Below are 27005 nucleotides of genomic sequence, written 5' to 3'. Positions count from 1 at the left end.
ATTACAGTCAATTTCACGCTACGCCGCGGAATCCACTGTGACTCTCTGTAGTGTCATTCCATATGGCTCTACATCATGGGTCTCAAACTCGCGGCCCTCCAGCTGTTGCAAAACTACAATTCCCATCATGCCTGGGACAGCCAAAGCAAGCTTTGGCTGTCCCAGGCATGATGGGAATTGTAGTTTTGCAACAGCTGTAGGGGCGCGAGTTTGAGACCCCTGCTCTACATTCTAAGAGCGGATTTTCATTCCGCTGCAAGAATGTAGCCCCTTGCCCACTTTACCCACCACTACCTAACTGATACATTACCTGTCTGTGCTCCCGCCTGCATCTCCATCTCAGCCAATCAGTGCACTGTCTTGGAGAAGCAGGCGGGAGCACGGACAGGTAATGTATTAGCCCGACACGGGTGGGTTAAGTAGGCGCTGGCTAATAGTACAGCGTATTTCAGCGTAAAATCCACTGCGATACTGTACGTGTGAAGGCACCCTTAGAGGTCAATCACATGTTCGGAGCTCCCAGCATCATCATTCATAATGATGCCGGGAGCACCACAACTGTTTAAATCATGGCGTTACTCTACTAATACAGCGTGTCAATACGTTAGCGTGAAGAATTGAACAATTTCGGGCCTCTCGGCATCCTAATGAATTATAATGCCAGAAGAGCATTAGTCCTTACATAGTCCTTGCATGGACTGTAATTAAGGAACGTGTGAAAGCCCCCTTATTGTTGGCTAATAAAACATGTAAATTCATCTTAAAGGGACTCAGTCAGCTCTGTATCATGTTCAGAGTCAAGTGCCTAGGAGGCATGGACATCGCTTACCTTCCTTTGGTAAAGTTCCTCTGGTGTTGTTGACCTCAAGCTGACAAGCCTGTACGTTTTTGTAATGGTTCGAGGACGTTTGCGAGGAGGGGCGAAGCGCTCCATCTCTGTGGCGAAGTATAGGCCTTGCTTTATGTAAGACAGATATCTATCTTTAGCGGACATCTCGTCATCGAAGTCAGAGTCTTGGTCTCCATACTCTTCTTCACCAGATCTCATCTCCATACGTGACCTTTTTGGAGCAAATTTCACTTCACACTAGAAAATTAAATGATTAAAAAGTGACTATTCGGGTAAAATCTGATTTTTGTCACAGCCATTAAAAGGATTGTTTTTTACTCATTAAGACCAGCTATGTTCTTTGTTCTATTTTTTTCTAATCTGTTTGTAATTTTTGACAATTTTTTTATTTTTTTTAACTTCCTGTATATTATTATGGAGGGCTGCCATCTTGCCTGGGCTGTTTTAAACAACATTTAGTGACATGGTTTACAGCAAGCCCCATGGACACAGAAAACAATGGACAGGAACTATCCCACTGCCATGAAGGAGATAGATTACAAAGCGTACTCTGTGACTTTTGAAGGGGTTATCAGAGATTAGAGAAACATAGCCACTCGCAAAAACAGCACCGCCCCTGTCCTCAGGTTGTGTGTGGTATTACAATTCAGCTCCAATCACTTGAATAGAACGGAGTTGCAAGACCACATCCAAACTAGACAAGAGCGGTGCTGTTTCTGGAAGGACACAACCATGCTTTTAAAACAATGCGGCTCAGGGCCCCCATTACACGGAACAATAATCGGCCCTACCCAGACGATTATCACTCCGTGTAATAAATACAACGATTAGAGATGAGCGAACCGGGTTCGGGTTCGAGTCCATCCGAACCCGATCGTTCGGTATTTGATTAGCTGGGGCTGCTGAACTTGGATAAAGCTCTAAGGTTGTCTGGAAAACATGGATACAGCCAATGACTATATCCATGTTTTCCACATAGCCTTAGGGCTTTATCCAACTTCAGCAGCCACCGCTAATCAAATGCCGAACGTTCGGGTTCGGATGGACTCTAGCATGCTCCAGGTTCGCTCATCTCTAACAACGATCATCGGCTGATCGGTGATATAGGTTTGGACCTATAATTCTTGATCGCCGACCACGCATAGCTAAGTGTAACAGCAATGCGCGGCCGGCGGCTGATTATTTCCAAACTGTATACATTACCTATCCATGCTACAGGGCTCATCTTGCGCTCTGCTTCTCCCCGGGTCCGCACACTCTAGCTTCAGAGCGGCCTGTCTCAGCTGATAGGCCACTCAGCCAATCACAGGCCGGGACCGCCGCGGCCAGTGATCTGCTAAGCGGCCTGTTAGCTGAGACAGGCCGCTCTGAAGCTAGAGTGTGCGGGACTCGGGGAGAAGCAGAGACAGTAGCGATGTCCATGCAGCCCTTGTTAAACGATTATCCGGCCGTGTAATAGGCCCAGTAAACGAGCGCCGATCTAGCGCCGATCTACAGTTATTATCAGGCCCCTTCCATTTTTGCACCTGTTTAGTGTTTTATTTTTTGTTTAGTTTTTTTTTTTGCTTTTTACTACAAGTATATAAACAATAAAATCTTTTGACAAAATTCAATTCTGAATACAATTTTTTTTTTTGCTATTGGATAAAGCATAGAATACTTGTCCAGGCAGAGTGCCATGTCTTCTTCATCGCCAAGCAACTGAACAAGTGACGGCTTTCCGACTGCTTCACAGAAGATCAAGCGTCTAATCCCTCACATCAGACTCCTAGGAAAGGTCTGAGGTGCAGGCTGCAATTATTCCCCTACCTGTCGCAGATGCTCAAGTCGAGTAACAAGACCAGTTTAATATATTCTGCACTAAATACCAAAGTCTTCCAACTAAACAAGGATAAAAATGCTACTTATAAGACGCGGGGATGGAACTATCACAGGGGGCGCTACTGCTTTGACCACAATATACGCCTCACTGCCCTACTGCACCAGTGAAGAAACTCGTCTGCAACCATGGGCGGCCAAAATTTGAGTAATGTAAAAGGTACGATGAATCGAGTGGACAGGCCGCAGAAGAGATCACTGTATGGTTGGTGCATTTATGTAAATATATTGCTATCTGTCGCACATCCCCCAATAACACAGGGAGATATGTGGCAGATATTGATAGATATTGCCACAGTACAAAACATGTGATCAGCCAAGGATGGGGCGTTTTCTCCACGTTCTGCTGATCTCTGACACCTTTAGACGGGTGATCACGCGCAGGGCCGGCCTTTGGGGTGTGCGACCACTTGCACAGGGCGCCTCACTCCCAGCCAGCTAGGGGGCGCTCCGGCAGGCAGAGGGCTGCTCTGCACATCTAACTACAAATAAAATGCCGGGGAACAGAGAGAGAGAGAGACAGAGACAGAGAGACAGAGACAGAGAGACAGAGAGACAGAGAGACAGAGAGACAGAGAGACAGAGAGACAGAGAGACAGAGAGAGAGAGAGAGAGAGAGAGAGAGAGAGAGAAAGCATGGCTGCCCCCTTTCCCTCTGTCACTGCCTGGAGCCTCCTCTCCTCCTGCTGCAGCTAGAGGCCGCTCTGCTGTCTGGCCTGTCAGCTGCCTGTACAGAGGAGCATCCTGCCAGGTTGGATGACCTCTGACCTCCAGCTCTCTCCCGCAGGGACCTGCAGAGAGACAGTGACAGCTCCTTCCTCCTGTAAGTACACACTAGCACTGATAGTGTGGGGGAGGGGATATGTTGGCTGCTAGCTTACAAAGAAGCAGAAGTGTGTGTGTTTTTTTATCTCTACAGGAGCTTTGACATTATAGGACTACAACTCCCAATGTGGTCTGTCTGCTGTCTGTGGCCCCCCCCCCCCCCTCAAACACACTGACAGATCACACTGGGAGTTGTAGTCCCACACAGTCTATACAGAAAGCTGTCCTCTGCACTTTGCAGCTCCTGTAGGACTAAACAAACTCCTCCTTACGCATAATAGTCACCCCTCATACAGTGTTAGAATAATTAGAATTGTCCCATTTTACCTTGCAGTGCCAGACTGGATATATATTTTATATATATATATATATATATATATATATATATATATATATATATATATATATATATAGTACATGCAGTAGCAGGCTGTATGTGTGTGTGTGTATACAGTATATATATATATGTACATGCAGTAGCAGACTGGTAGGTAGGCAAGCAGGTCTGGTATGGCGGTGTTATGCAGTCTTGGTATGGTGGTATTGTTCAGGTCCGGTAGGACGGTGTTATCCAGTCACAGTATGGCGGTATCAGGTCCGGTATGGTGCAGTTATCCAGTCACAGTATGTTGGTATCAGGTCTGGTATGGTGGTGTTATCCAGTCATAGTATGGCGGTATAGTTCAGGTCTGCTACGTTGGTGTTATCCAGCCACAGTATGGTGGTATTGTTCAGGGCTGGTATGCAGAATTTAATATGCAACATTGTTTATATTTTAAGCAGTTAAAAACCATGTAGAAAAAAAGATTCAAACAATGCATGTGGCCGAAACCATGCATCCATTTCTTACCTAGTATCTGAGAGGAGGGCCCCGTTAAAAAGTTTGCTATGGGGCCCAGACATTTCTAGTTACACTCCTGGCAGGGGTGATGGTTGTGTGGGAGTGATAGATGTGTGGGGGAGGGCTGGGGGTGGTAGTTGTTTGGGGAGCTGTAGTTGGGTGGGGGCTGGGGTGTTAGTTGTTTGGGGGGGCTGGGGATGGTAGTTGTGTAAATGGCTGGGGGGTAGTTGTGTGTATGGGGGGGGGTGTCGGGTGATGGGTGTTGTCTGGAGGCATGGGAGGCTGAAGGAGCTTTATGTTACCTTAAGGGGGGGGGGGGGCGCCAAAAAGAGGTTTCGCACAGGGCGCCATTTACCCTAAGGCCGGCCCTGATCACGCGTTTCTAGTAAAACTCCTGGGCGATAATCAGCCTGTGTAAAAGGGCCTTCACACTGGCAATAGAGCCAATGCAAAATTACCAGAAAAGACTGTAAAAGGTTAATAAGATTGTTTTTACGTTGCTTAGGATTGGTTCTGTTCTACGGCTCAGAACAAACACAGTGATAAATAGAAAGAAGAAAACCATAATTAGACGTATCGACAGTTAAAAGGGAAGTCCGTCTCAGACCAGAAAGCAGCCGAGGGAGAGGGTATCGGAGCGGAGGAGAGCGGACCCCAGTGCTGGAGCCGGGGAGGTAGGTGCATGTTATGTTCAGCCACCTCCTTTCCTTTCGGGGAAAAAAAAAGTAGTCAGAGCCCAGACTCCTCCTTTAGGCCTCATTCACATGTCCAGTGTTTTCCAAGGAGCGTAATTTTGTCAGCTCAGTGAAAAACACTGGACATCTGTTGATTGCATCCATTTGGATGCGCTGGGTCAGGGGTCGGGAGGCACTGGTGTTGTATGCGGGCAGAGTGAGGGGCTGACGGGAATAGGGAGAGAAGGGAGTGGGGGAGATGGGAGCGGGGGAGATAGCAGCACTGAGAGACCAGAGTGGGGGAGATAGGAGGGCTGAAAGATGGGAGCGGTGAGAGACGGAAGCGGGTGACAGGAGCGGTGAGAGACGGAAGCGGGTGACAGGAGCGGTGAGAGACTGAAGCGGGTGACAGGAGCGGTGAGAGACGGAAGCGGGTGACAGGAGCGGTGAGAGACGGAAGCGGGTGACAGGAGCGGTGAGAGACGGAAGCGGGTGACAGGAGCACTGAAAGACGAAGCGGGTGACAGGAGCGGTGAGAGATGGGAGCAGGTGACAGGAGCGGTGAGAGATGGAAGCAGGTGACAGGAGCGGTGAGAGATGGGAGCAGGTGACAGGAGCGGTGAGAGATGGGAGCAGGTGACAGGAGCGGTTAGAGATGGGAGCAGGTGACAGGAGCGGTGAGAGATGGGAGCAGGTGACAGGAGCGGTGAGAGATGGGAGCAGGTGACAGGAGCGGTGAGAGATGGGAGCAGGTGACAGGAGCGGTGAGAGATGGGAGCACTGAAAGACCGGAGCGGGCGACAGGAGCGGTTAGAGATGGGAGCAGGTGACAGGAGCGGTGAGAGATGGGAGCAGGTGACAGGAGCGGTGAGAGATGGGAGCAGGTGACAGGAGCGGTGAGAGATGGGAGCAGGTGACAGGAGCGGTGAGAGATGGGAGCACTGAAAGACCGGAGCGGGCGACAGGAGCGGTTAGAGATGGGAGCAGGTGACAGGAGCGGTGAGAGATGGGAGCAGGTGACAGGAGCGGTGAGAGATGGGAGCAGGTGACAGGAGCGGTGAGAGATGGGAGCAGGTGACAGGAGCGGTGAGAGATGGGAGCAGGTGACAGGAGCGGTGAGAGATGGGAGCAGGTGACAGGAGCGGTGAGAGATGGGAGCAGGTGACAGGAGCGGTGAGAGATGGGAGCGGGTGACAGGAGCGGTGAGAGATGGGAGCGGGTGACAGGAGCGGTGAGAGATGGGAGCGGGTGACAGGACCCGTGAGAGATGGGAGCAGGTGACAGGACCCGTGAGAGATGGAAGCAGGTGACAGGACCCGTGAGAGATGGGAGCAGGTGACAGGACCCGTGAGAGATGGGAGCAGGTGACAGGACCCGTGAGAGATGGGAGCAGGTGACAGGAGCGGGAAGAGACGGGAGAAGTGACAGGGGCGGGTGAGATGACAGTGGGTGACAGGGGCAGGGAGAGATGAGAGTGGGTGACAGGGGCGGGGAGAGATGGGAGCGGTGACAGGGGCAGGGAGAGGCATCCATGTCATGATCCGCACTATGACCTGTCCTATTTTTTCACGGCACGGTTGGTATGAATGCACAATGGGCCCTAAATTTGGATCTGCGACTACGTACACAATTTTAAAGGACATGTGAATAAGGCCTTAAAACTCTCATGGAGGACTATAGCAAACCACCCAAAAAGTTAGGTACCAATGGCAAATTTCTTGGCTGCCCAATACTATTACATCCAATTTCTGTTCACTATCTATAGAATACCCATCACTACTGTTACCTATCAATAGTAATAGTACGATGAATGCTGCTGTAACACAGGGCCCTGGGCTCACACATAATCTGGTATTTATAAAAAAACTGTAAAAACTACAATATGGTTTCCAACTGCAACCATGAGCGATAATAACCACACAGGTCTAAGCCAAGGAAAAGGCCCACCGCATGCAGCCGAGGGGGTCCGACAAGCTGACAGATTTATACTAGGCTCTTGCAGACTGGCAACGCTATTACTGAGGGACAACAGCAGGAGGTTTATAGTGAGAGAAAAGGGACAAGGAAAAATCTTTAGCTAATCGATATATTAAAATCAATGCTGTCTTGAAGATTAAATAACATGCACGCGGCACAAGAGAAGGATGACACGGTGGCTCAGGTTGTGCGCCTAATGACAGACCCACAACTGTGGTTTATCATAGGCCTATAATGATTAGCCGCACAGCGTGGAACATGTCAGCACGGCGGCTCGCTGTTTCGCTCGGTACATGTCTTTCTACCGCCTGGACGCTGATACATTTTAATTTGCCTATTCTATAAAATATGTTCTGTAGTGGAGGAGGCCGACTATACAGAGATCCCTGAGTGCACATAGGATGCATGAGACAGCCATCCGTGACAGAGTAAAAGCCTCATCAGACGGCCGGAGACACTTAGTGAATGAGCTACCATCTTGTTGGTCGGCGCTGGTTTACTGAGCCTATTACGTGAATCTGTAATCGTCTGGCCAGGGCTGGAGGAACAATCACTAGATCATTCGTGCTGCCCTTTCCTTGAGAACTGGGCTAATTTAAATTTTGGGGGTTTTGTTTTTTTCCTCCTCGTGTTTAAAAGGCCTTAGCACTTGCATTTTTTCACCTACAGACCTTTATTTTTTGCGCCACTAATTGTACTTTAAAATGGTAGACTTAAACTTTTCCATAAAGTACGCTGCCAAACCAGAAAAAAATTGTCCAGTGAAATTAGTTTTCATTGGGGGGGGGGGGGGGGGGGGCTTGTGTTTACGCCATTCGTTCTATAGTAATACTTACGGTATCATTACAACGATAGGTAATCTATATATCTAATTATGTGACTTATTTTATCTGACTGCTTTTAAAAAATAAAAACCTTTCTAAAAAATTAAGTGTGTTTAAAATTGCTCTATTCGCAGCCTTATGGCGCTTTTATCCTTTGGTCTATGGGGCTGTGTGAGGTGTCATTTCTTGCGCCATGATGTGTTCTTTCTATCGATACCTTACTTGCGTATATGCGACTTTTTTTATCCCTTTTTATTAAAGTTTTTCTGGATTTGATGTGACAAAAAATGGGCAATTTAGCACTTTGGTAGGTTTTTGCGCTTACGCTGTTCACCGTGCAAAATCTGGAATGTAATAATTTTATAGTTTGGGCGATTACGCACATTGCGATACCAAACATGTTTGTGTGTTTATTTAGTGTGTTTATTTATTTATTTTATTTATAAAATAGGAAAAGGGGGTGATTCGAACTTTTAATAGGGGAGGGGATTTTTTTATTAACACTTTTTTTTTTTAACAGTACACTGTAACTTTTAGTCCCCCTGGGGGACTTTCAGTATTACTGCAGTGATCTCCCATAGAGATTACTGCAGCATACTTAATAAAGCAATGATCAATCAGATTATTGCTGTATTAGTCTGGTCTGCAGCAGATCAATTGCCGAGCGGGGATCAGTTTTGACAGCTGCATTTAAATGTATAATTAGCGGGCACAGCGATCAGACACATAGCACCTGGGATTGCGACGGTCCAGAGCGGGGTCACCGCGCGACCGCTCTCTGAACCCCTCCTCCCGCATCAGGACGTGAATGTACTGACTGATACTGGAAGGGGTTAAAGGGGTTGTCCAGAGAAAATCTTTTTCTTTCAAATCAACTGGTGTCAGAAAGTTATACAGATTTGTCATTTGCTTCTATTAAAAAATCACAAGTGCTCCCATACTTATCAGCTACTGTATGTCATGCAGGAAATGTTGTTTTATTTTCAGTCGGAGACAGTGCTCTCTGCTGACATCTCTGGCCGAGACAGGAACTGTACAGAGCAGGAGAGGTTTGGGGAATTGTCTTTTACTATACAAGCCAGCTATACATTTTGGACTGAAATCCTATTTAAAAGGGGAACTATGAGCAAGTTAGATGAATCTAAACTACTGATATGTCCCTACTGCACTGAAGATGCCAAGGAGGAGGGTATGTCTCTCTTTAATCTGGACTTTTATAGTAAAATTCTACAAATTCGACAATCGTAAATCTAGTAACTACTGACAGCCGAGGACACGTTCCCTGCAGTTTACAGGTGGATGAGAGTGAAGTCAGGCTCAGTGGCTTTCTGTACTGACCTTATTGGCCTCCAGGCTGATATATTAAATAATAATTAGAATGTACTGATGTAGTACTAATAAGGCATACTGACATGTAAAGTACATGCAAGTACCACTATACATAAGATGGTGCTAACTTTTCAGCATAGCCCAAAGGTATATGGGAGCATCGGTGTCATCACATTAGAGCAGATAGTGGCACTAGCATGTTCATGTATAAAGTCATTGGTTCAAAGTTCTTTGCTGGTTAATTTTTGAGTGTATACCATTATAGCTGAAGGAGCTTAGAGTTTTTGACGCATCGCTCCAAATCCGGTGTATAGAAATAGTATTAGAAGAGAACATACTAGCCGCCTGCAGCCACCACTAAAGGAAGCTTAGGAGCTTACTGTATCCAAGTGATGGAGGAAAATTCGACAGAAGAGATCTCAGGCTTTATAGGACTTTTGTAGTGTATTAGTATAAGTGACTCAGTGCTTGTCGTCATCTTTTTCTGGATACAGGAAATCAACTTTTTCCCCAAGAACAATGTTCATTATGTATCCACAGGAAGCCCACCGATCAGACCAGGGGTCTTCATGTTTCCTTGGTTGGAATGTTGGTGGGATAAATATTCCAGACTCTATTTAAAGAGGAACCATTAGCAGGGTAGACATGGTAGACGTTACCCATGTCCTTGCAGCCCTTGCTTAAACTGCACACATTACAAAACCATGGTCCAGGGCTTCTCTTGCAGTCTACTTCTCCCCGGGCCCTGTGCGCTGGAGCTCTGTAGCTGCATTGCGAGGGACTTGGGGAAAAGCAGACTGCAAGAGGAGCCCTGGACCATGCTTAGGTAATGTATGCAGTTTTCAAATCGTCAGCCGCCGCCCACGCACCGCTATTATACGCAGCGATGCGCGGTCGGTGCCCGACAATTATAGGTTTGCACCAGGTCCAAACGTTGTCATCGGCTGATTTTTGTGTTTATTACACGGAACGATAATCGGCCAGATAGGGCCAATTCGGCCAATTACCATTCTGTGTAATAGTACCCTTACTCCTCGGTCCAGTAAGGACACAGTTAGGGAAAACTGCCACGCCCCCGGATCAGCACTATGGTGCTACTATCTATCTAACCGGACGAAGAGTAAAAGACTAAGTGCACGGGAACAGTGACGAAGATGAAGGTAAGAGACATACTCTCTAAGAGTCAATTATAGGAAAGTCCCTTTAAGATTATTTGAGGTTTTAATAATTTTGGAAAAGGAATATAATCAACAATAACTTCCAGGCACCATCATGCCCAGGGTGGTGAGCTGTGATGTCATACTGTATCCTGGTATATAAAACAGTGTGCAATAGGCTCCCAACCACTTCAGTAAGGACACTGGATAGAAGCTGTACTTGGTGTCGCAGCTTGTCCCATTCACTTCCATGGGACAAGCTGCAATACCAGACACAGCCACTAGTGAATGTACAGAGCTGCAAGTGAAGAAGCAGGAGTAAAGATGGATGAGCGCATTTTGAGCATGCCCAAGTCCAATCACTCTCCATCTGAAGAAGTTGGATGCAGCCCTAGGCAGTCTGGGAAAACAAGGATGAAGCCCATGTTTTCCAGGACTCCCTAGGGCTGCATCTAACTTCTTCAGCCACTGGTATTCAGACGTCGAGCGATCTTGAGCATGCTCCAGTTGCGCTCCTCTCTAAGCAGGAGTGGTCACTCAAATGCAGCAACCCATGAAATAAATTGATCAAGCGGGTGTTGGGATTCTGTGGGAATCAGCTATGAGAAGAAAAAAAAGAAGCCATGAAAAAAAAAAGTCCAGGAAAACCAAAATAACATGGCAGTGAAAGCTGAAGAACACATCCCCCTGACGTTTAGGGTCTTATTCCACAGAGGGATAATCGGACAAATCGGCCTGATTTGGCTGATTATTGCTCCGTGGAATAAAGACAACGATCAGCCGACGATCGCGTCATCGGCTGATCGTTTATTTAGGTTCAAACCTAAAATAATCGGGCACCGTCCGCGCATCGCTGCATGGAATAGCGATGCGTGGCGGGCGACCGACGATTTCACAAGCACCTTACATTACCTAAGCATGTTGCAGGGCTTCTCCTGCGCTCCTTCTTCCTCCAGGTCCTGCGCGCATCAGCAGCTTCGGTGCGGCTTGTCTGAGCTGACAGACCGCTTAGCCAATCACTGGCCAGGACCGCCACGGACAGTGGTATGCTGAGCGGTCTGTTAGCTCAGAAAGGCCGCACTGAAGCTGCTGCTGCGCGCGGGACCGGGAGGAAGAAGGAGCGCAGGAGAAGACCTGCAACATGTTTAGGTAAAGTATGGAGTTTAAACAAGGGCTGCAAGGACATCAGTAATGATGTCCCTGCAGCCCTCGCTAAATGATTATCGGGCCGAGGAATAGGCCCAGTAAACGAGCGCCAATCTAGCATATTGGCGCTCGTCTACATTATTGATCGGGCCCCCATTGGCCCGTGGAATAGGACCCTTAGACTATGTGGTTATTACACTGGGCAGAATGACGAGACTGCACACACAGCAATGGCAGAAAGTGTTCTCACAATAGCTGCTAAGTAAAGGATAGGGCAGGCTTCTATTGTTCAGGTATTTCCCAAGAGTACAATCAACTACGAACAAAATAAGTTGAGTCTAGTATTAACAAACTCCAGGCCACGGCACTACTGATGTGATAAGACTGTGAGCACTGATATTAAAGTATTAAAATGAGTGACTGCTCCAACAATTTCGTTCAGCCGCGCTCCGAAGATAGAGGGAAATTCACAGGGAAACTTACAGGTATGATGAGCAATTTCTCTGCAGGATCTACTAAATCATCCCCTCCCTTCTGTCTAATTCTCCTCCCCTGCTAATCACTACCTAGATGTATTTCTGATGTGCTGTGACTGCAACCATTAACTAGCTGTATGTAACCAGACAAAAAAAAATTATATATTTTTTTTTTCCTTTCGGGGGGTTTATCATATAGGGTTCTGAAGTGCTACGGATGACCCCTCCAATGGATAGAAAGCATACAATGGCATCTGACAGCCTACAGTTATAAGAAAACTATAACATGCAGTATATGATTTTTTTTTTCCTGCAGTCTGTTGCACAATTCTAAAAAACAAGAAAATGGTAAAGAAAAAAAAAAAAAGGTATGGAGATAATGTAAATTTATATAAAATATTTAATATAAAATAAATAATTTATAGAAAATATTAAAATATATAAATAGAATATATGTTGAAACATCCCGCCCTCCTGGAGACATTAACATTTCACACACATCATTACCTTATCTGTCTCCTTCCCTCAGTTTTGAGCTGCTGCTTTCTGCTTAAGACACAAAACACTGCTCTGCTCTCAACCCTCTCCTCCCCCTCTTTTCTGAGACAGCTGATGTAAACAAGTCCCTATCTGCAACTTTGTTGCCAGGATGGATTAGTCACAGCCAGTTCATCAGCAACTTGACCTCAGATTTACCCTCCCAGCATTACAAGGAAGCTAATAAGTTGCCGATAAAGCCAGTAAGGGACTTGTTTACACCAGCCGTGTAAACTGAACAGCCGTGAACTGAACAGCTCAAACACAGTTTTTTATGTCTTCAGCAGGAAAAAGAAGCTCAAAACTGAGGGAAGGAAACAGAAAAGGTAAAGACATGTGGGATGAGATGTCAGTCTCCAGGATGATTCGACATGTATTTTTTCTAACCATATAACCCCTTTAACTCAGAAGTGGTGTATATGTCTACTGAGGTCAGGAGCCTTTTACATGGCCCAATTCGAGGCAGCAAACACGTACAGATCAGCATGATCTGCACTCATTTCCAGAGTCTTTAAAAGGTTTTATAATCTTATATTTTTCTCTCCAATTTATACCCCCTAGCAATTTTTGCTAAAGCCAGAAAATCTCTACAAGACCCAAACAGGCCTGGTCTTTGAGGGGTTAAAACCTATTTCCCGAGGTGCTGGTGTCTCTGGGTATACAGTAGAATTGCTGTATGTGCTATAAATCCTGCCTGTTATTTTCCTTTTCCAGCATTTCTGCCCCGGGCTGCAGCTATATTTATTGATTACCGAAAGCCAATTTGGGGAGAAATTATCTACTTCCCAACTCCGGAATCTCACTAACTGGACTTCACGCCCCAGAACTGGGACCCTAACACGTCTCATATGTAACGCATGAATGACTTGTACAATACACAGAGTTACTGGTGTTACCAATATATAGTATAATGTCAATTCGGAGATCGGTTGAAGAAGAACATTTTTCCAATGCTAAAGCAGCTTAGACTAAGACCTGGTGCACATGTATTACAGATCAGCACATAGTCACAATGAGGGACATGTACTAAGACCTGCCGCAGAGCAAGTGCAGAAATCTACACTCCTGGGCAGGTCTGTGCTGATATGGCGCCCAGATCTACTAGATCTACTGTTCAGCTCTTGGAGCATACCAGCTGTGGCTGCAGCAGTAGCTTTACATAGGTGAAAAAGAGGTTTCATTCTGCCGTGCGAGGCCAGGGGAGGAACGGCAACTAGTAATCTGGGCACGGAGCTGCCTGTGACTAGTCACAGCTATCTAGCCAGTGCACAGGGCAGGGATGATTGAGAGGCAGAGAGACCTGTTAGTGGCTCCCCAACAGGTCTCTCTGTCAGTCAATCATCCCTGCACTGCACGGTGACTGGCAGAGAGCCGTGACTAGTCTTGGGTGGCTCCCTGCCCAGATGACTAGTTGCCACCCTTCTACCGGCCTCACGTGGCAAGATAAAAGCTTTTTTTTTTTTTTTTTTTTAACCCCTGATGTAAAGCTACAGCTGCAACAGTGGCTCTATACTGTGCTGCTGAGAACCATACCAGCACAATCATGCTGATTGGTTCCTTTTAATGTGGCACTGCCCTTGACGCCACCTTGGCATGGTGAAACATGTCGGTCTGGGTTTTCTCTGCTTTTAATTCAGAAAAGTTCCTTGTGTGTTAGGACCCTAACTTCTGGTTAGGGGGCCGCCCTGATAATTCTCGGTTTGGGGACCGCCCTGATAATTCTTGGTTTGGGGACTGCCCTGATAATTCTTGGTTTGGGGACTGCCCTGATAATTCTTGGTTTGGGGACCGCCCTGATAATTCTTGGTTTGGGGACCGCCCTGATAATTCTTGGTTTGGGGACCACCCTGATGACTTATCATCCAGGGACCCCTCTAATTATCAGGGACTGCCCTGATAATTCTTGGTTTGGGGACCACCCTGATGACTTATGGTCTGAGGACTGTCATGTTGACTCATCGTCCAGGGACCCCCCCATGGAGCTCCTTGTTGAGGGACCACTCTGACTAATGGTTTGAAAAGCATGAAAAAGACACCAGGTTCCCTGTAAAGTATAAACTTGACATAACCAATGTAATCATGTGCTACCAACATTAATACGTAATAACATTTCTATAAAAGTAAAAAAAAAAAATAAGAAACACTCTATAATGTGTTACCTCCAAGCTGAGGAAGCCTCCATCATGTGCGGCAGTGACCTGCGGAGAGGGTTCAAACCATTCACACGATTTCCCCAGCAAGTTCTTTAATGTTTTCACAGAGGACACAGTCAAAGAGCCGGAGCAGCGAGCCAAAATCACAGCATTGTCCGCCCACCAATTTACATCAATCAGGGGATAATAGGATTCTTTATCTGGACACAGACAGAGGACATCAATGCGTTAGAAGACGCCAGAAAGGATAACAAGTTCATATTGCATCAAAAGGAAACAACGGGCGACTTGAAATGAGCTTAGGCCATGCGTTGTCCGGCGTGCGCGGATTCTGTCTGCGGACGGGTAATACTCAGCTCTCCGCATAGCTTTAACTTCTGAGCGATTTCATAATCTGCAAATTCAGAATTTTCTCTGTACAAAGTAACACAGCTTTCCCTACTGACCGTTCCCCACTGACCTTTCCCCTTAAAAGTCTAAAATAAGAAAACTCAAATATCATTAAAGTGTCACTGTCGTTTACATTTTTTTTTATTTTTTTTTTGCAGAACTTAATAGTGCAGGCGATTTTAAGAAACTTTGTAATTGGGTTTATTAGCCGAAAAATGCATTTTTATCATGAAAAAGCAGTTTGAAGCTCTCATCCCTGTCTTCATTGTTTTGTATGGAGAGGGGTGAAGGGAGATGAGCAGAGCCGTATTAACACTTGCTGCTGCCCTAGGCACTAAACCTGAAGACGCCCCATCTTCACGCACCGATTGGCCATGCCAGGCCTGACTAATACCACCATACCCCCCACCCCCCTGGAAAAGACACCAGATTTACTGGCAAGTCTGAACAGGAGGTGAGAGACTAAAAAAATAAAAACAAAAATAAAAAAGGTTTTTTCTTTCCCCCTGCTCCCTGGTGCTGCCCCCCTGCAAGGTGCTGCCCTAGGCACCGGACCACGGGTGCCTAGTGGTAAATACGGCCCTGGAGATGAGGCACCAAAACAGGACAGCAAAGAGTTAATTTACAGCTACCTAACCAGGCTGAAGTCAGCCCTGACCTCTCAGACCTCTGAATACTGGTTTTCACACAGGGCCAACTGTGTAATCCTTTGTTCTCTACTGGCAACTAATCGATCAATGCGGGTCTGAGTGTTCACAGCCATATCGATCAGGAAAACAAGTGCAGAGAAGACCATAAAACAGCACGTTTTCTCCCCGCTCTGAGTTGGGGGGAAAAAAAAAGTCACACTTATAATGGAGTCTGACTGCTGCATTGCAGTCTTCTTCCGGCTTGTTTCCCCAATCCGTACAGATCTGAAAACTCAGACCCACACAGATCAAAACTTTTGAAATGTGGAGGCTGCCGTAAAGTAATCTGTACAGCATTGCAGCGTCATGTGAGGAGATAGATAGAGACAGATAGAGGAGACAGCAGCTCCCTGTGGATTGGCCTCTTCACAGGTCACAGAGCGCGCTCAGTAATGTTTCACATACAGCTCAAGGTGACAGAGTCTGTTTATTGTCATCTATGTCCATGAGTCGTGCTGTAAAGCATGTCACTAAATGCTGTTAAGAACACCTCGGGAAATATGGCCGTCCATTATAACAATGTACAAAAAGTTAAATGAAAAAAAAAAAATAGAAACAGATTAGAATAAAAGAACACATTTTAGTATCAGACTCTAATCAGTAAAAGAAAATCTAGGTGACACATTCTTTTTAAGTCTTTTCTTATATGTTTTATGTCTGACACCCTCCAGCATTTTGCTGTGACAATTTGCTTTATATTGTCCAATTTGCCCCCCCCCCTCCCCCCATCTATGGTAGTACAGCATGGTATCCTCTCCTCTCTGTGCACTTACTAGTATTGCCTGAAAAGGGGAAAAAAAAAAGCCACCATTTTGATCTCTCCTGTGATCTCCCAATCAGATTCATTTACAGTTTTTTCCTGACTTTAGTCAAAAAGTTTAGAGCTAGAGATGAGCGTACAGTAGGTTCTGGCAAATCCAAGCCTTTAGTCATCGTTAGCGATGTCCATTCAGCCCTTGCCTTTAGTGTAAGATAATAAAGTATATAGATACCTGTCCACACTCCCCAATGTTTTTGACCGCTCTGCAGAGTCTTCCTGGCTTCTGCCTGCAGCAGCCGATAGAACTTCAGAGCTGGTCTACGAAGAGACAGCCTGCTCAGCCAATCACTGGATGCGGCACTGTCATGTCTTGGACAGTGATTGGCTGAGCGGTCTATCACTTCGGAGACCGGCTCTTAAGTTCCACAAGTGGCTGTGGGCAGAAGCCAGTAAAATACCGGGGAGCGGGTTGAAGGTTCGGGGAGTGTGGACAGGTAAGTACATACTTTATTATTTTCTTTACACAATCATCAGCCGCGTATCACTATTACACGTAGCGATGCACAGTCAGAGGATTTTAGGTCAAAACCAAAAGACATGGTCAGCTGATGTTCGATGATCGGCCCGATTCTACAGATTATCGGTCTATGTAATAGGGCCCTAAACAACGGCCAAAGGTTCAGATTCAGGCACGGCAGGACCTACTGTAAGTACCTACGAGTATGGCTAAAAATATCACAGTCCCCACTGTTTGGGAATCAAGCAAGGGGCTAAAGTTATGAAAAGAGAGCATTTGGGAGGGGAAGGGAGAGATATCATTTACTAGCTAGAAATAGCAAAAATAGAAAGAAAGATTAAGGCTGGAAGAAAATAGCGTTGATCATAGTTAAAAATCTGCTCATGTATGTCCTTTAGTCATGGATAAAGCTTACACAAAAACACCAAAAAATGATCGCATCCTTCAAAGAATCCAATTTCCTCTGGGGTCAAGAACGCTATTCCAGAAGAAGCCAAAGTACTTAAATTCTAATTTACCTTTCATCTTCTTCCTTTTCTCCACTGAGCTTCTCCAATCAGGATTGATCTCATCATACTCCGGCTAAAAGGGGACGGGGGAAAAAAAAAAAAAAAACAGCGCTAAATAAAGGAAGACGGACAATGATGACTATAACATGGCCGGACATCCGATAGAAGCACACAGCAGCGAGGCAGACTCAATCTGTAACGGATGTGATCAGGACTGTCATGGACGAGAATACTGACGAACGCTCGCCCATTAACCAAAGGAAAACAAGTGAACTGTACACGGGAAATGACAGAGGAGGAAATCAGGTTAATAAATCTCTGGCCGCAGCCTAATGGCCGCAATCATACGCTACTAAGACCGACACTTAGAGGAGCCCACTCCTAACCCATTACTGATGTTATTTCGGCTGTCAGGACGCCGGGATTTATACCAATTATTTGCTCATCCCTGGCTTTTAAGAGCAAAAACAACTTTTATCTAAAGTTCTTTTTTTGTGTCAACGAGTTGTCTTACTATTAGAGACAAGCAAACTTGCCGAAACTTTGGGTTTGCATGAACTAGAAATTTAACCCCCCTTCCTGTGGCTGTATTTAGGTTTTTTCAGCAGTCGTCAGGCTGCATCCACCTTCTTCAGTGGCATTCAAACGCCGATCGGTCAGGGTCGTGTGAACCCAAACTTTCGGCAAGTTCAATCATTATTACTATGTTTTACCATACCAGGGGAGATACACTATATTGAAGAACTTTTATCAATGGTTATGGAAAGAAATATAATAGTGACTGTATACATAACAGTGACAAGCATCCCATTAGGCCCAATAAGGACCAGATCTGAGGGTCTTCATAAGGCCCCTGGCAGCCATGACAAGCCATCGGCACCACCTCAATGATGGAGCATTGTGCTAACAAATGTAATGGGAATCTTTGATGCTCTTTATAGAATTCAGGCTTGAAGCCATTGTGTTACTTTGTCAGACAATGAGCTGCCATCCTGTCATTTCATACAAGGTGCTTGTATCCTAAGTGATCACAGAGAGGGATTCTGGGCTATCACAGATACGACGCCTTACAAGAAACTCATTCTCCGATTATGTCTCCTACCGAGAGGCATTTTCTAGCAGGATATCAAGCTGAGCCTACACCGTACTGCACACATAGCACTAAGCCCTCATTTACTAGGTTTCCTTCTAGTTCAGCTGAGCCTGCCCATCTTAAAGGTCAGAAGTGTCCTTCAAGCTTGATGTTAGGCTTCCATGGTGGCCAATAATACTTGTACTCATCTACTTTCCAGGACTTTCAGACAAGCCATTATTACTGGGTCACATCCAGTATATTTTTGTTCGGTGAAATTCCAATGAAGAACATAAAATAATGGCAACTTTAACTAAATATTTTTCTCTCGTGGCCAAGAGTAAAACTAAACTCTATGTAATAAAGCAAGCTAATGTCCATGTGCAGTGACTCCAAAACCGAAGCTGAAGGAGGAAACTGTGTACTAGGGTGTTCATAAGTCTTCTGAATGAAAGCTCTCCAATCTTCACGTGTCGTCAATAGAGAAGGAAGGGTAGGTCTCTTGTCAGACAGTTCTATTCAAGGCTAAAAGGGTCAGGTCTCTGAAATCCAACAATCCTCTAGAGCAAAATCATCTGTCACTCAAAAGTCAGGAACCCCCCCCCCCATACAGTTTGCGGGTTTAGACACATTAAAGGGCTTTTCCAGGTTTACAAAAACATAGCTGCTTTCTCCAAAAAAGCAGAACCCCTGTCCCCAAGGGGCGTGGGGGGAGATATCGGCTTGGCTACAATCCTGAGTCACCTCTAAGGGTCCTATTCCATGGCCCCGATGATCGTTAAGCGAGGGCTGCAGGGACATAGTTACTGATGCCCTTGCAGCCCTTGATTCAAACATTACCTGTCTGGGCTGCAGGTCTTCTCCTTCTTCCTCCCGGTCCAGCTTCGGAGCAGCCTGTCTGAACTGACAAACCCCTCAGCCAATCAATGACAGCCCAGATCTGAAGCTGCTGCGGCGGAGGACCGAGAGAAAGAAGGAGAAGACCTGCAGCCCGGACAGGAAATGTATGATGCTGCTGAAATCGTCGGTCGCCGCCGAGCACCGCTATTCCACCGTATCGATGCGCTGGTGGCAAACGATGATTTTAGGTCTGAACCTAAATGAGCGATCAGCTGATGACACGATCATCGGCTAATCGTTCTCTTTATTGCACAGAGCGATAATCGGCCGAGTAGGGCCGTTTCGGTCGATTATCGCTCCGATTCGGCCGATTATCGCTCCGTGGAATAGGCCCCTAAGTGTTCTCAAAAGGGTTGATAATAGACATGAGTGCCACCTGGGCATGCTCCAGTCCGATTGTCTGGCATTTGAATTCTGGTGGTTGAAGAAGTTGAATGCAGCTCTAGGGAGTCCAGAAAAACATGGTTACAATCTATGGCCTATGACTGTATCCATCTTTTCCCGGCAGCCCTAGGGCTGCATCTAACTTTTTCAACCACCAGTATTCAAATACTGAATGACCGGACTCAAGCGTGCTCATCTCTAGTTGATACCTACAGTAATTTATAAGGAAGCTACTTTACACAGACGCCACTAGAGACTAGAGTTTTCTTTCTTTTCTTCTTCTAATGTGCATACCATTTCCCAGGGTGCACTGCCTGCCCTACGGCACAATGGTGGCCTTCACAAAGGGATACGAAACTTCCCCTGAGAGCTAATGTGAACATATAAAATGTTTGCATTTATAGAGTTTCACAAACACTACAAAATGGAAAAACAAACCATAATGGCTGAGACAAGGTTGTATCAGAAGATTTTTTTTTTTTTTTTGTTAAATTGCTTTGCTCAGAACTTGGCAGCCTTGTGGCTACGCATGATTTAATCCTAATGAAAAAGAAGAGAACCACATTAATTTATCTCCATTTTAAATATGACTGTGCTCCTGTCTTATCATACCTAGATGATGAAAAGTGCGCAGGGCAACAAAGTAGCAAAGTAATTACGGATAATGGAAGAATTAGTGAGAGTCACCTAAAACACACTTATATTCAAGAGCAGAAAATCATCTCCTCGCCTGAACACTTAAGATGGTCAAAGATAGAGGCAACAATTCTTTATATGCTGGGACCAAGAAAGCAGTCCTTGTATTACATGTTATATATCTGGAGCCAAAACTATCATACACAATGCACTGGTATCACCGAATATCCTTCAAAGTGGCCATATAGTGGGTCTTTGGAACTTAGGCTGGGTTCACACTGCATTTTTGCAGTCTGTTTTATGCAAAAAAAAAAAAAAAAAAAAAAGATGTATTTGTGTGCATACTTTTTGATTTTTATTTTTTTTTTTTTATTGACATCCATTATTAGAAAAAAAAAAAAAAGTCCAAAAAACGGATAAAACTACATAAAAAAAAATGCAACGGATCAAAAAAAAAAAAAAAAAAAGGATAGTCTTTGTAAGTAGAAAGCCCCCAGGGAGTATGTAAGAGGGTTTAAGGCCAAGTAAAACGTTCCATGAACTGCCGACCACTGGTTGTCACTTACTTTCAGAATACAAGTGCAGTATACAGTCCAAACATGTAGAAAAGAGAAAAGGCACTCACCATATAATGTCATTTTTTTTGAACTTTGAATAAAAAAAATTGCAAGATACACTGGGCAGCTTGGCTAAGGCCAGATGCCTAAGAAACTGATAAAGAGTGCATCTATGCTATACGGCTGTAACTTTCAGTTTCCTAGGCGTCTGGCTTTTGCCGAGCTGCCCAGCATGTCCTGTGGAATTGTTTTGTATGTTTGAATAAAATGAAGATCACGCTATATGGTGAGTGCCCTTTCTCTTTTCTACATGTTTGGACTAAAAAGAAAAGGATGTGTTTAAATCCATTTTTTTTAGTCATTGGAAAAACGGATCAAAACAGAAGCACACAAATGAAGATTTTTGCATAAAACAGATGAAAAAAGCAGATCGCAAAAATGCAGTACGAACCCAGTCTTCCTCGTCGACCACGTTTTTGTGTACGCTAAAAAAAGAGATGCGTTTGGATTCATTTTTTGATGAGATTTTTTTTTTTTTTTTTTTATAATGAAAGTCAATGGAAAAACAGATTAACACAGATGCACACAAATGGATATGATGGATATAAGATTTTCATAAATCTGCACTCCAGTCTTCTATATATCAGCCTGTTTAGTAGGTCTATTTTAGGGAAAAACTGTCAGAATTTGATTTTTTTCCCTGCTGTTTTAAGGCAGTTTATTAATGAATATTTACCGTTTGCATTAAAGTGACTCTGCACCCACAGTCTGATCCCCCAAAAACTACTTGTACCTACCAATAGCTGCTTTTATTTCAAGATCTTTCCTGGGGTCTGTTCGGCAAGTTGCAGTTATTGTCCTAAACAACTTTAAAACTTGCAGCCCTGTGTCAAACTGGTGTTGCCTTGAGTACCCATGCCCTAGGATTGTGACACCCCTCCATCCCTCCTACCCACCCTCCTCATCATTAGGAATGCCCCTGGAACATTTTCTCCTATTCCTCACTTGTGTGAACACGGCACATGAGCTGGATCGTTAAGGCACCTCAAACAGGTGAGGAATAGGAGAAAATGTTCCAGGGGCATTCCTTATGATGAGGAGGGTGGGGAGAAGGGAAGAAGGGGTGTCACAATGGGTATTCTAGGCCACACCAGTTTGACACAGGGCTGCAAGTTTTAAAGTTGTTTTTTAGAACAATAACTACATTACCTGCGGAACGGACCCCAGGACAGATCTTGGATTAAAACCAGCTATCAAAAGGTACAAGCAGTTTTTGGGGGGGTCAGATTGTGGGTACAGAGTCGCTTTAATCTACTAGTTTTCCCAGGCAAGATGGCCAAGCCTGTTACGAGACATATACTGAAAAAAACAAAGAGTGTCTTAGAGACCAGAAAAAAACAGATAGGGGCCGAGGAAAAACTAAAAGTGGTGTCCAGGAGTGATTGATTGGGCGATGTTCGTGTCCTCTGGCTCCCAGATTTAAACCGCTATTACACGGAGCGACTGAGAGAAGCAAACCAGTGTTGTCAGCAGCAGATCGCTGCTATATTAGTCGTTTGTCTTAAAACATGGACCCAGTGGTCTTTTTGTTTCTATGTAAAATGTTAAAAGATAAACGACAAAAACGATCAGCTGACATAGGCTCATGTGGGCTGATCGTTGTCTCCTATTACACAAGATGGTTATCAGCCGTAACGGACGATAACCGTTTCGTGTAATAGGGCCTTTAGGACAACTCAAGTGTTGTAATTTCAGTAGAAACTCTGAGGCCATCATCGAATTATTGGAGCACAATGTCGGATACTAACAGTTCAATTTCTGTGCCCTAATACGAGTGGAAAGATAGAATTTTATATATTACTTACATGTCAATACAGCCTGGCGCTCTGTTCCACATGAATAGAACCAGAAGTGTCAAAATACAGAACAGAATTCCCAATTACACATAAAAGGCTCATCATTAACGCCAATCCTGTCTTCCCCAGATTCCTTGGAGAATGCAGCCGACTTCACAAAACTTACTTTTATTTAGTTTTCAGATAGTATTGTTAGTTTTCTTCCTAATTATGCCGCAACCTTTTAAAGTGTATTGTGCTGCCGAATGTTTACTGATCTGCCGCCATCCCTACTGAAATCCCCTGCTGCTGAATTAATGGACCAGGAGCAGAAATAAATATTTAAGATACGGTTGGAGAAAAAAAAAAATCTAATTCCAGCACAAAAACAGCACGGAGGAGGAAGAAGAGGAGGAAAAAGAGAAGGAGGAGGAGTTGTTGGTGGTGATAACAAAAATATAAAACCCCAAAGAAACTGAGTCTGTAACTTTTATGTGTTTCATAGATTTACTCACACACAATATGGATGTGCACAAGTACAGCTATAACAAAGGCAATGAGAAACAAAAAAGACAGAAATATATGCAGACAATAGGTAACTAGATCAGGAATAGTATACAGCTGCCGTCCATAACTCGGAGTAGTACTATGGACTGATGCTGTAGCACAGAGGCAGGGAACCTTGGCTCTTCAGCTGTTGCAAAACTACAACTCCCATCATCCCTGGATAGCCATAGCTTTAGCTGATAATTCCAAAAGGTTCACTTACTTTTTTTTTTGCACTATAAAACAGATAACATTGAACTGGGAGTTTACACCTCTAAGCGGCAGAGGAAAACGTAAGAAGCCATCCACTTCAAATAGATAATACATTATGACTCTCAGCCGACACATCTGGTCCACCGCTATCCGCCTACCTGTAATATGAGTCAGGGCACATTCTACTTCATCATCGTGTGTGCAATTATCCCACTTCTCTATGCGCGCTTATAGGAGAAGGGGTCACAGAGGAGAGACGTGCTCTGCAGTCATGTCAGGTACAGAGGATGGGAAAATATTCTGTAAAGTTCACCGCAGATTAAAAGTTCTCATCCAGACCTGGTATAGACCTGTCTGTCCCCGAGAGCTCCTCATCACTGCACTCTATAGCCATAATACAGGAGCCTGTAGCCAAATAATTATACAGGGGAACAGCTCTCCACAATCACAGGGAGGAATGTGTGATGAAAAGTAAAAAAAAAAAGAGGGAAAGAGAAAGATAAAAAGTAAGAGGGTGAAAAAGAAAGAAAGAAAGAAAGAAAGAAAGAAAGAAAGAAAGAAAGAGAAAAATAAAGAATTTAGAATGAGAGAGAAAGAGGAGAGACAGATGAGGGAAAAGCAAGAGAGAGAAAAATAAAGAATTTAGAAAAAGAGAGGGAGAAAGATATAAAAAGTGAGAGGGTGAAAAAGAGGAGAGAGAAAGAGGAGAGAAAGAAGAGCAAAACAGAGAAAGAGGAGAAAAATCGAATGAAAAAAATAACGAGAGAGAAGAACAAGAGAAGAGAGAGAGAGAGAGAGAGAGAGAGAGAGGAGGGTGAAAGAGAGGAGCAAAAAAGAGGACAGAGAGAGATGGATGATATGACAGATGGATATTAAATATAGATAGGAGTTAGATGACAGATAGTTAGGAGAGTATAGGTAAGTTACATACCTGGTCACTCTGACACCACTCCCCCTGTAGTCGTAATGATGGAATCTCCCAGATGGAGAGTTTACCAGAGAAGTGAATGGCTGCCAGGAGATTCCCATCAGGAGAAAGACTCATCTTAAAAATCCCATCCTGTAGGACATAAAGGGGTGAAAAAAAAAAAATCAAACTGACTATGTAGCGCACACAAAACAAATACATTATTGAAATGTTATGAAGCTGTCCATAGCCGATCACTGCCAGCCCTGCAACTCACTCTGATCTAAGATGGGAGTTTGGCACTTTGTCACATATATGTGCTGTATAGGAGTATTGTCCACTTATTAATGTAATAGAGGGGTAGGGAACCCTGGCTCTCCAGCTGTTGCAGAACTACAACTCCCATCATGCCTAGACAGCTAAAGCTTTGGCTGTCCGGGCATGATGAGAGTTGTAGTTTTGCAACAGCTGTAGGGCCAGAGTTCCCTACTGCTGATGTATTGCATGGATGGTGCAGGTCCTTCAGGATGAGAGACAATCTTTGTAGCTGCTCTCTGCTGAAGGTTCTAAAAGAAGTCTCTTGTATTATCTCAAAATTAGCCATGGCAGCCATACCAGGCAGGTGTTGTCAGCTAGGGAGAGTAATGGTGCTTTTACACGGAACAATTATCATTCGAATTTTCGCGATAACGATCACATTTAGCGATAATCGGCTCGTGCAAACACAGCAAACGACGGATGAGAAATCGTCGTTGGTCGTTCGCAAAAAATCTGCAGATTCACAGATCGCTTTGTGTAAACAGTCTTTCAACAATTTACCCTGTGTGTGAAATGGGCTTAAGCGATCTTAAAACGATCGCAATAACGATTTGTGCAAACGATCTATCGTTCTGTCTAAGCACTGATCGTTATAAAAAATACACTGTTACTTCAAAATCGTTAAACGATCGATTGGGCGAATTATTGTTCCGCGTAAAAGGACCATCAGTGCGTGCGCTGTGTCAGTACAGCAGCGCGAAGATGTAAATAGTTTCTGAGCTCCCGGCATCATACTGAATGATGACACCAGGAGCTCCAAACTCCATTCCGTATCACATCATCTCTATTTATGGATCATAAATGCCCCCTTAGGAGACCCCCATACGCATTAGGCAGTCAGCCAATTCCACTCTGAAATCGCCAGGTTCAGCTGACTTTTTTGTATTGCGTATGAAGGGGGGAAAAACAACTTTAGAAAATAGAAATTCTAGCATAACAGGAAAAAAACATGTACAAATAATGTAAGAAACATGTAATGCTAATGTCAATACAAAGATTAGTTAACACCTCCAGATAACAAGGACGGGGTATAGAAAATGGTGTAAATAGAGGATAAGAGACGTAAACACCTTGATAGGAACCATTAGCGGCAGATAAAGAAGTCCTCCCTCTCACCCGCACAGTATGCAGCCGCTTCCTTGATGATGTTACATTCAGTCTGTTCCTTTTATCTACAGGAATTGTTCACCACTAAACTTACAAAGACTGTGAGATATTCGATACAAAGTCATTCTACAGCGGGAGGCGTAAAAGCAACATAAAAAAAAACATGTAAAATGAGCAAAGTTGTTTTCTTATGCGGTCCTTGAGGAATTATCAGCAATAAAGCGTTACTGTTACCCAGAAGACGTGGGTCTCGGTTTGGATTGATCGGGGTCTGAGTGATGAGACGCCCACCGATCACTAGAACAATGGGGGGGAAGCTCAGCGGAGAGTTGTATATCCTCACCGCAGGAGAAAGGCTCCATAGACTCTGTACAGTGATACTTTAAAGTGTCACTGTAATATTTTTTTTTTTTTTTTTTTTACAGAAATCAATAGTCCAGGCGATTTTAAGAAACTTTGTAATTGGGTTTATTAGGCAAATATGCCATTATCTGCATTCAGAAAGCCTTTCCCCATGCGCCCCCCAGCTCTCTCTCTCTCTCATCCACCGCTCATTATCAGGAAATCTCGACTCTTTTACATCAGTCAAGCCCTGTGTAACCTATGGAGAGGGAAGGAGGGAGATTAGTCGCCAGCAGGGAACAAAGGATTACAGAGTGGGACCTGTGTGAAAGCTGGTATTCAGGTCAGAGAGGTCAGTGCCCAGTAATGTAGCTGTAAATTAACTCTTTGTTGTCCTGTTTTGGTGCCTCATCTCCCTCCACCCCTCCCCTCTCCATAGAAAACAATGAAGACAGGGGGGAGAGTTTCAAACTGCTTTTTCATGATAAAAATGCATTTTTCAGCTAATAACCCAATTACAACGTTTCTTAAAATCGTCTGTACTGTTGTTTTTCTGCAAGAAAAATTAAACGACAGTGACGCTTTAAAGCAGGGATGGGGACCCTTCGGCCCTCCAGCTGTTGCAAAACTATAATTCCCATCATGCCTGGACAACC

The 27005-nt window shown here is 44.6% G+C and overlaps 1 protein-coding gene across 2 annotated transcripts in view; it reads right to left on the bottom strand.

Annotated features, from left to right (window-relative positions):
• Positions 1-27005, bottom strand: part of NBAS (NBAS subunit of NRZ tethering complex) — a 445751-nt gene that overhangs the window by 365902 nt on the left and 52844 nt on the right. For both annotated transcript variants that reach the window (XM_069973153.1, XM_069973154.1), the window contains exons 12-15: positions 24607-24735; positions 17542-17605; positions 14674-14867; positions 830-1087 (exon numbers count right to left, since the gene is read on the bottom strand). In XM_069973153.1, the coding sequence (XP_069829254.1) occupies positions 830-1087; positions 14674-14867; positions 17542-17605; positions 24607-24735 (645 nt within the window). The remainder of the gene's footprint in view (positions 1-829; positions 1088-14673; positions 14868-17541; positions 17606-24606; positions 24736-27005) is intronic.

This window comes from Dendropsophus ebraccatus, chromosome 6 (genome assembly GCF_027789765.1).
Source record: "Dendropsophus ebraccatus isolate aDenEbr1 chromosome 6, aDenEbr1.pat, whole genome shotgun sequence".
Taxonomy (NCBI): domain Eukaryota; kingdom Metazoa; phylum Chordata; class Amphibia; order Anura; family Hylidae; genus Dendropsophus; species Dendropsophus ebraccatus.
Note: the sequence above shows the minus strand (reverse complement) of the source record. Positions and strands in the feature narration are given on the sequence as shown.